Genomic DNA, 10579 nt, shown 5'->3' with positions numbered 1-10579 from the left:
TGTGAACGTGATAGAACATTTATCCCTTGGTATATATATACACTAAATGTACACACAATGTAATTATATTTATAATGCATATACACACATAACATTATATAATGCAGCATTATGAACACTGGTGTAACCATCCACCATCCACTGCATTTCAATATATTTTCTTTTTCAAATCGTCATAGTATTTACACTGCATTTTACCATCTTTATTTACAGGCATCATGCTACTATGCAGAGTATAGCATAATTTTGATCCAGAAAAGCAATTAGCCAGGAGGAATGGAAAACTAAAATAATGATTTACAGCGTATGTATATCAAATTTCGGTCCAGGACTGTACTAACTTAGCTTAATACATTTCGTCACTTTGCTGTGAAAAGCTTGACTATTTCACAAAAAAAGGAAATATGTGACACTCAAATAGGCATTACCAAAGTTTAAAAATAAAACCTCACAAAACAAGCTTTTCAAAACAGTGAATATCAAAGGAAAAAAAACACAAGTTCACTACACAATTTTAATATCTGAAACAAAAACATTAGGACAGTTTTGAAGAGCATTTTTACAAAAACTTGTGACCATTACTATGGCATGTTCAGAGGCAGAGGCACTGTTTGTCATGTTTGATCTGAAATATTGTGTGATTGGTACAATCAATCCTTCCCTGACAACCAACCCATTCCTGACAACCAACCCACAATCAACCCATTCTTGACTATCGATCAACCCATTCCTGACAATCAACACACCACTGACAATCAACCCATTCCTGACAATCAACACACCACTGACAATCAACCCATTCCTGACAATCAACACACCACTGACAATCAACCCATTCCTGACAATCAACACCACTGACAATCAACCCATTCCTGACAATCAACACACCACTGAAAATCAACCCATTCATGACAATCAACACACCACTGGTAATTATCATACTACTGACAATCAACCCATTCCTGACAATCATCCCATCCCTGACAAACAACCCATTCCTGACAAACAACACACCACTGGTAATCAACATACCACTGACAATCAACCCATCCCTGACAATCATCCCATCCCTGGCAATCAACCCATTCCTGACAAACAACACACCACTGGTAATCAACATACCACTGACAATCAACCCATCCCTGACAATCATCCCATGCCTGACAATCAACCCATTCCTGACAAACAACACACCACTGGTAATCAACATACCACTGACAATCAACCCATCCCTGACAATCATCCCATCCCTGACAATCAACACACCACTGGTAATTATCATACCACTGACAATCAACCCATTCCTGACATTCAACTCATTCCTGACAATCATCCCATCCCTGACAAACAACCCATTCCTGACAAACAACACACCACTGGTAATTAACATACCACTGACAATCAACCCATTCCTGACAATCATCCCATCCCTGACAAACAACCCATTCCTGACAATCAACCCATTCCTGACAATCAATCCATTCCTGACAATCATCCCATCCCTGACAAACAAACCATTCCTGACAAACAACACACCACTGGTAATTAACATACCACTGACAATCAATCCATTCCTGACAGTCATCCCATCCCTGACAAACAAACCATTCCTGACAAAGCCACATTAAAATCTCTATAACGGACGGTATCTGACATATCTACATCTTCTTTTATACAACAGCACTTCAATAATAATGGTAGTGATATATAACAAACAATGAACACAGCATCCAACAAAACATCACCAAAAACTATATCAAAAACTATGTTCTTGTTTTTCACATTGGATTAAACTTAATCTTTTGAAAATCTTGTTTACATGCCTCAGAAAACAATGCACAAAACTTCACAAGACTATCTTTGGATGGTGAAATTGAAAGAAGAATGACTACAACAGCCAGCAGTATCCAAATAGACCACCAAGCATTTGATAGCTTTATCAAATAAACAGAAGAATTTAAAAGATAGTTCCTGATACAGCTTTAATTGGTCTTTCTGCTGGGTTTTTTTTTTGTTTTCTTTGATTTAAGGTCCACTTTTTTGGCCAGGCAATAATTACAAAGTAGCAAACATTTTGCATATTAAATGAATTGTGCTTGTATGCCTACATATTGCCCCTAAAGACTATGGCTCTCCAGCCAAATCTGTCATCATGGAGACCACACACACAAACCTCACAGGGTGAAGTCAAATTATGGGAAGAATTGAAACAAGTATATACTGACAGGCTGAAGTGTCAATCAACAGGATGAACTGTGATATAATGAGAACTTAATTCATGCCTTCTTCTGATCAGTATTAAACCTGAGATAAAATTGAAAAAGAATAACACATTGTATGTTTATAAGAAAAGACCGTTTAAAATGTATTCCCTACCATATACAAGGAGCTAACAGGAAATGATGTGTTCCCCACCATACACAAGGAGCTAACAGGAAATGATGTGTTCCCCACCATACACAAGAAACTCACAGGAAATGATGAGTTCCCCACCATACACAAGAAACTCACAGGAAATGATGTGTTCCCCACCATACACAAGGAGCTAACAGGACATGATGTGTTCCCCACCATACACAAGGAACTCACAGGAAATGATGTGTTCCCCACCATACACAGGGAACTCACAGGAAATGATGTACTCCCCACCATACACAAGAAACTAAGAGGAAATGATGTGTTCCCCACCATACACAAGGAACTCACAGGAAATGATGTGTTCCCCACCATACACAGGGAACTCACAGGAAATGATGTGTTCCCCACCATACACAAGGAACTCACAGGAAATGATGTGTTTCCCACCATACACAAGGAACTCACAGGAAATGATGAGTTCCCCACCATACGCAAGAAACTCACAGGAAATGATGTGTTCCCCACCATACACAAGGAGCTAACAGGAAATGATGTGTTCCCCACCATACACAAGAAACTCACAGGAAATGATGTGTTCCCCACCATACACAAGAAACTCACAGGAAATGATGTGTTCCCCACCATATACAAGGAGCTAACAGGAAATGATGTGTTCCCCACCATACACAAGGAGCTAACAGGAAATGATGTGTTCCCCACCATACACAAGAAACTCACAGGAAATGATGAGTTCCCCACCATACACAAGGAACTCACAGGAAATGATGAGTTCTCCACCATACACAGGGAACTAACAGGAAATGATGTGTTCCCCACCATACACAAGGAACTCACAGGAAATGATGTGTTCCCCACCTTACACAAGAAATTCACAGGAAATGATGTTTTCCCACCATACACAGGGAACTAACAGGAAATGATGTACTCCCCACCATACACAAGGAACTAAGAGGAAATGATGTGTTCCCCACCATACACAAGGAACTTACAGGAAATGATGTATTCCCCACCATACACAAGAAACTCACAGGAAATGATGAGTTCCCCACCATACAAAAGGAGCTAACAGGAAATGATGTGTTCCCCACCATACACAAGAAACTCACAGGAAATGATGTGTTCCCCACCATACACAGGGAACTAACAGGAAATGATGTGTTCCCCACCATACACAAGGAACTTATAAGCAATGATGTGTTCCCCACCATACACAAGGAACTCACAGGAAATGATGTGTTCCCCACCATACACAAGGAACTCACAGGAAATGATGTGTTCCCCACCATACACAAGGAACTAACAGGAAATGATGTATTCCCCACCATACAAAAGGAACTTATAAGCAATGATGTGTTCCCCACCATACACAAGAAACTCACAGGAAATGATGAGTTCCCCACCATACACAAGAAACTCACAGGAAATGATGTGTTCCCCACCATACACAAGAAACTCACAGAAAATGATGTATTCCCCACCATACACAAGGAACTAACAGGAAATGATGTATTCCCCACCATACAAAAGGAACTCACAGGAAATGATGTATTCCCCACCATACAAAAGGAACTCACAGGAAATGATGTATTCCCCACCATACAAAAGGAACTCACAGGAAATGATGTGTTTCCCACCATACACAAGGAACTTATAAACAATGATGTGTTCCCCACCATACACAAGGAACTAAGAGGAAATGATGTGTTCCCCACCATACACAAGGAACTAAGAGGAAATGATGAGTTCCCCACCAAACACAAGGAACTAACAGGAAAGGATGTGTTCCCCACCATACACAAGGAACTAACAGTAAGTGATGTGTTCCCCACCATACACAAGGAACTAACAGTATGTATTACATATACATTGTATGTCCAAGTAGATGTCGAGGGTACCATCACTTTTGTCTTGAATTTTTCTTGAAAAAGATTTAAATGCATTTAAATATCTGAAGTCTCAAGAGGATTTTATGTCCGATAATTATCATGGCAGCCAATAATGCAGGTCTTTTTTTGTGGTCTTAGCCTCTAAACCAAGTATTGACTGTCAGAGCAGTTTTTTAAATGTACTGTAATTCTTCAACCTTTGCATCATGTCTGCAAGGTGTTTTGCACAAGCATATTCTGTAGGCATTATTCTGTGTTTAATACCTGACAAAGGGATATACCATTTTGTGAAGCCCTGACACAGGACAATACAACCAATGTAGTTTTGCCTCCAAAATCAAATTTAAGATGTGAATAAATTGCGCTGAAAGTTCCTCTTCCGTATATGAAATCTTTGAGGAATTAGGGCATTAGTGCACATTGCATAATGCATTTGAAGTCAACATATATGCAAAATTCACGCCCATTCTAGACGTAAGCTTGGCACAGGGCAAAACTGTTACCCAAACCATTTTCCTTTCATCGTTTTAGAATTTTCGCTGCATCAACAGGAAGTCAGTCAGATGATGAATTGTTTTGAATTTTTCTCATAGGTGTTTTCTTTTAAATAACTGACTGCCTAGACATTAAAATGTAGTATGTCTATAAGACCTTTTCCACGAGCAAACAAAACAATAGAACACGAAACAAATTCAAAATATATGTACCTTTGCGCAACAAACAAGCTGTGCGTATTAACCTGAGCATCTGACACATGCTGTAAACACAGGATAACACATTTGTTTATCATCTGCATGTATTATCTTAAAGTTCAACAATACACATTTCTGCTTCAGTGAATCACGGTGAGGAAGCAACACTACTTGTGTGTGTAAATAGTTTCAGCCAGGTTGACACTGATGGTGGCAGACAAATGATATAGAAAACTTCACACCAAAACATCAAACCACTTTAATACAAATAAATTTCTTTACTTCAGTGTAAGTGATACTTCCGGGGTATGTACTATCTTCTTCCTTACCAATCAGTTTATCCACACAATTACAGTCATTTTCTTTTCAAGTTCAAGACAAAATACGCTCATTTTACACAGGCCACCACATTCAAATTTGGCATACGATCAAGATTTTAACTTCAAAACTTTACAATCGCCTTACAATTTTTCTGTGCAGTGGCGCAACACATTTTTACAATCAACTGTAAACTCCAATAAGGGAGTTTCGATTTAGAAGACTTATCGCTAAAGGTAAACAAAGCCCTACTGAGTTAGATCACTTATCGCTACAGGTAAACAAAGCCCTAGTGAGTTAGATCCTTTATCACTACAGGTAAACAAAGCCCTACTGAGTTAGATCACTTATCACTACAGGTAAACAAAGTCCTACTGAGTTTGAACACTTATCGCTACAGGTAAACAAAGTCCTACTGAGTCTGATCACTTATCGCTACAGGTAGATAAAGTCTTACTAAGTCTGAACACTTATCGCTACAGGTAGACAAATTCCTACTGTATCCTGTCAAAATGTTACACAGTTATTACTGATCATATTTCCTATAAAATGGGCATCTGAAAAAAGTTTCACAAAAAGTTACTTAGAGCAGAGGAGCGATGGATAAACACCAGCAGCTGAGCATTAGTGAACTTGAGAAGTTCCTACAGGAAAAAGGTGTCAATTATGCCTCTGTAATACGTGTCGGACAAGTGATCGTTATTTTTATATCAACAATGGTTGCTTAACATTTTCCACAATTTACATGATACAGTAGGGCTGTTTAACCTTTAATAGCAAAACAGTTTTCGATCTCAAAACTCCCCAACTGTAGGGTCTACAATTGAATATAGCGACAATCTTTTTGTGCAAGCAGGCAGAGGGCCGCTGCTAAATTCTGTAATTTTGTTGTTTTATAATTAGGCATAAATAACCATGTGGTTTTGTTTATGTACTGTACGCCCCATTATGCTGTGATGAACAATTACAACTGCTACATTGTTTATTGTCAGAGCAAAATGGCAGCAAGCCCAGAAGATCATCCACAAGACCATACCTGCTAAATCAAACAAGAAGCTAAGGTCCTTCTAGCACTCGTAACAGATAAATAGTTCTATTTACAAACATAACCATTTGTACATCGATATATGCATATGATCAAGAAGTAAGGCAAATTATTTAACTCCCGAGTTAAAATTAGATTCTCCCGATCAAATATGCAAAATAAGCTTTCCTTTGTACTGTCACCTGGAATCCTGTACCGTACCTGAACCTTTGATTTCACATTCAAACTGTACTGAGAAACTTTCTGTTCTCCTTTATTTTCACATCTCAACTTCACTTTCACTTTTGAAACATTTAACTTTCACTTTCAAACTTTCTCTTCATCGTCCAGATCATTTGCAGAGTAAAAGTCTTGTAGGATTTTGAGCAAAACATCCAAAGCTGTGATATATTCATCCATATCGCAATAGAGAAGTTTGTGAAACTCTGGATGTTCTGCATCATTTTCATCAATGGCAAGTTTTTTAATGAACTGGTCACGATATGGAACAGCCTTCACTGCCAACTGAAAGAAAACAAAACAGTTTCATATGTAGAGGGTAGGGTAAAACCATATCCGTCATCCCAAGTCAAATCAGCCAAAAACAATTTTTTTTCAGTGACTCTCTTGAATTTGTCTGAAAAAATTCTTAAAAATACCTCAGCACATATATGAAAATGGGTTGTCAAGTTATATCTCCAAATTAGTAGTAGTCTTTGATAGATGACATTTTAGACACACCATGTAATGTTCATTTTGGACAGTCTTGAAATGCCTTAGTGTTCCAAATAGCTGTAATTTCCCATTCAAGGGGACTACAAGTCAACAAATTCACTTCCAGGTGTATTCACAAAAGTGATATCCTCAACACTTGATGAGGAGTGATGAAGTATATAGGAGAAGTGATGAAGTATATAGGAGAAGTGATGAAGTATACAGGAGGAGTGATGAAGTATATAGGAGAAGTGATGAAGTATATAGGAGGAGTGATTAAGTATATAGGAGAAGTGATGAAGTATATAGGAGGAGTGATGAAGTATAAAGGAGAAGTGATGAAGTATATAGGAGAAGTGGTGAAGTATATAGGAGGAGTGATGAAGTATATAGGAGAAGTGATGAAGTATATAGGAGGAGTGATGAAGTATATAGGAGGTGATGAAGTATATAGGAGGAGTGATGAAGTATATAGGAGGAGTGATGAAGTATATAGGAGAAGTGATGAAGTATATAGGAGGAGTGATGAAGTATATAGGAGAAGTGGTGAAGTATATAGGAGAAGTGATGAAGTATATAGGAGAAGTGGTGAAGTATATTGGAGAAGTGATGAAGTATATAGGAGAAGTGGTGAAGTATATTGGAGAAGTGGTGAAGTATATAGGAGAAGTGGTGAAGTATATTGGAGAAGTGATGAAGTATATAGGAGAAGTGGTGAAGTATATAGGAGAAGTGGTGAAGTATATAGATCTTCGTTACCTGGTTAATATTGTTTATTATCAGGTTTAACAACCGTAGAAACTACAAGTTACTCCTTTTTACTCTCGAAATTTTTCTCACTTCAAGATACATCTCTAAGCCAACTATGGAAAAAATTCAAAAAGAAAACTCATACTGGAAATACATTTTTGAAAAAGCCAACCACAAGACTTTAGAAATATTTCTCTGCTGGCTGTACTATAGACCTGCGGGGGTCGTGAGTTTCCTCTAAAACCTGGCCAGTTTTCTCTAACAATAATGCCGGTCACCATTGTGTAAGAGAAGCATTCTTGAGTACAGCATCAAACAGTAATCTAATATATATAAGTTCAAGTCCGGATCATGCTGGCTTTCTCTCTGGTAGGACGTAGGAACCTGTGGATGGTCATAGGTTTCCCCTTGGATCTGTGCACTTTCATCACACCATAATACTAGCTGCTGCTGTGTAAGTGAAATTTTCTAGAATACGGTGTAAAACACACTGATATAAATAAACAAACATACAAAGACATAATGCCTTTACATGAATGCACCACACTCTAAGCTCTGTTCCACAAAACCACAAATCAATTCTTTGCAACTTCTTTTATCATTAAAATCATGAGGGTCCTTGTGTGTCGTCAACCCAAACAAAACTATTTGAAAAATTTGATTAACGAAGGTTTATAAAAGTGGCCCCTGGACGAGGGCCAGCATCAACTCACCGCAAAGACGCCCCTTACCACCCAGCTGTGATAGTTCCTTAGTGTTTTCCCATACGCATTTGTAATGCAGGTCAATAACTCCTCTTGTCCATCACTTAACCTCCTGCAGAAGCATGCGAATAAACTCCAATGACCTGACAAAATGATGAACAGTTGCAAGTTTAACTCCAATGACCTATGAACTGGTAAACAGCTGCAAGTTTAATTCCAATGACATGACAAAATGATGAACAGTTGCAGGTTTTAACTCCAATGACATGACGAACTGGTAAACAGCTCCAAGTTTAACTCCAATGACATGACAAAATGATGAACAGTTACAAGTTTAACTCAAATGACATGACAAACTGGCAAACAGTTGCAAGTTTAACTCCAATGACATGATGAACTGGTAAACAGCTGCAAGTTTAACTCCAATGACATGAGAAAATGATGAACAGCTGCAAGTTTAACTCAAATGACATGACAAAATGATACACAATTTCAAGTTTAACTCCAATGACATGACAAAATGATGAACAGTTGCAAGTTTAACTCAAATGACATGACAAACTGGTAAACAGCTGCAAGTTTAACTCCAATGACATGAGAAAATGATGAACAATTGCAAGTTTAACTCCAATGACATGACGAACTGGTAAACAGCTGCAAGTTTAACTCCAATGACCTGACAAAATGATGAACAGTTGCAAGTTTATCTCCAATGACCTGACGAACTGGTAAACAGCTGCAAGTTTAACTCCAGTGACATGAAAAAATGATGAACAGCTCCAAGTTTAACTCCAAAGACATGACAAAATGATGAACAGTTGCAAGTTTAACTCCAATGACCTGACAAACTGATAAACAATTTCAAATTTAATTCCAATTAACCTGACAAAATGATGAACAGTTGCAAGTTTAACTCCAATGACCTGACGAACTGGTAAACAGCTGCAAGTTTAAATCCAATGACATGAAAAAATGATGAACAGCTCCAAGTTTAACTCCAAAGACATGACAAAATGATGAACAGTTGCAAGTTTAACTCCAATGACCTGACAAACTGATAAACAATTTCAAATTTAATTCCAATTAACCTGACAAAATGATGAACAGTTGCAAGTTTAACTCCATTGACCTGACAAACTGGTAAACAGTTGCAAGTTTATCTCCAATGACATGACAAAATGATGAACAGTTGCAAGTTTAACTCAAATGACATGACAAACTGGTAAACAGCTGCAAGTTTAACTCCAATGACATGACAAAATGATGAACAGTTGCAACTTTAACTCCAATGACATGACGAACTGGTAAACAGCTGCAAGTTTAACTCCAATGACATGACAAAATGATGAACAAGTGCAAGTTCAACTCCAATGACATGACAAAATGATGAACAGTTGCAAGTTTAACTCAAATGACATGACAAACTGGTAAACAGCTGCAAGTTTAACTCCAATGACATGAGAAAATGATGAACAATTGCAAGTTTAACTCCAATGACCTGACAAAATGATGAACAGTTGCAAGTTTAACTCCAATGACATGATAATCTGGTGAACAGTTGCAAGTTTAACTCCAGTGACATGACAAAATGATAAACAATTGCAAGTTTAACTCCAATGACCTGACAAGACAAGTCACAGTTACAAATTACAGGCAAAGAGCACACTAGCATGACGTACGTTAGACAGAAGATCATTAAATATAATGTGGGAAACCTTTGGTTATCTGCACTTTGTAAAATTGATCGCCGTGGCGTATACAGAGTGGGCCTAGATTTAGTAGAAAGGCTAGCAAGAACTTTCCTGTAGGAGACATGAATGATTAGCGCAATACAGAAAGTGCTGAAGTTATGTATTAAGGTTAGTTAATGAATAAATAAATGTTTGGGATTTAATGTCATACTTAACAATTTTTCAGTCATATGACGAGTAGGCATCATTAGGTGTTTTTACATATACTGTGTCTTCTTGATTTATTAATTTATTTGACTGGTGTTTTGCGTCGTACTCAAGATTATTTCACTTATAGGACAGCGGCCAGCATTATGGTGGGAGGAAACCGGGCAGAGCCCGGGGGAAACCCACGACCATCCGCAGGTTGCTGCAGACGTAC

General features: G+C 37.9%; 3 protein-coding genes across 3 annotated transcripts in view; 2 read left to right on the top strand and 1 right to left on the bottom strand.

The window, feature by feature from the left end:
• The first annotated feature begins 908 nt into the window (after positions 1-908).
• LOC135464357 (uncharacterized) lies at positions 909-3289 on the top strand. Its single transcript, XM_064741782.1, has 2 exons — positions 909-1541; positions 2933-3289. The coding sequence occupies exons 1-2, from the start codon at positions 909-911 to the stop codon at positions 3287-3289; spliced, it is 990 nt and encodes a 329-aa protein (XP_064597852.1).
• Positions 3290-6168: 2879 nt separating this feature from the next.
• The window catches only part of LOC135464355 (pleckstrin homology domain-containing family A member 3-like), a 19564-nt gene continuing 15153 nt past the window's right edge, over positions 6169-10579 (bottom strand). Inside the window, exons 10-12 of the mRNA XM_064741781.1 lie at positions 9893-9965; positions 8477-8610; positions 6169-6824 (exon numbers count right to left, since the gene is read on the bottom strand). Of these exons, the coding sequence (XP_064597851.1) occupies positions 6627-6824; positions 8477-8610; positions 9893-9965 (405 nt within the window). The 3' untranslated portion in view covers positions 6169-6626. The remainder of the gene's footprint in view (positions 6825-8476; positions 8611-9892; positions 9966-10579) is intronic.
• Positions 7174-7802, top strand: LOC135464819 (uncharacterized). The gene is given in 3 exon segments (XM_064742386.1): positions 7174-7451; positions 7453-7648; positions 7797-7802. Coding segments are annotated over 3 exon segments (480 nt in total).

This window comes from Liolophura sinensis, chromosome 4 (genome assembly GCF_032854445.1).
Source record: "Liolophura sinensis isolate JHLJ2023 chromosome 4, CUHK_Ljap_v2, whole genome shotgun sequence".
Taxonomy (NCBI): domain Eukaryota; kingdom Metazoa; phylum Mollusca; class Polyplacophora; order Chitonida; family Chitonidae; genus Liolophura; species Liolophura sinensis.
The sequence above is the reverse complement of the archived record's forward strand: the minus strand, read 5'-3'. Positions and strand labels throughout refer to the sequence as shown.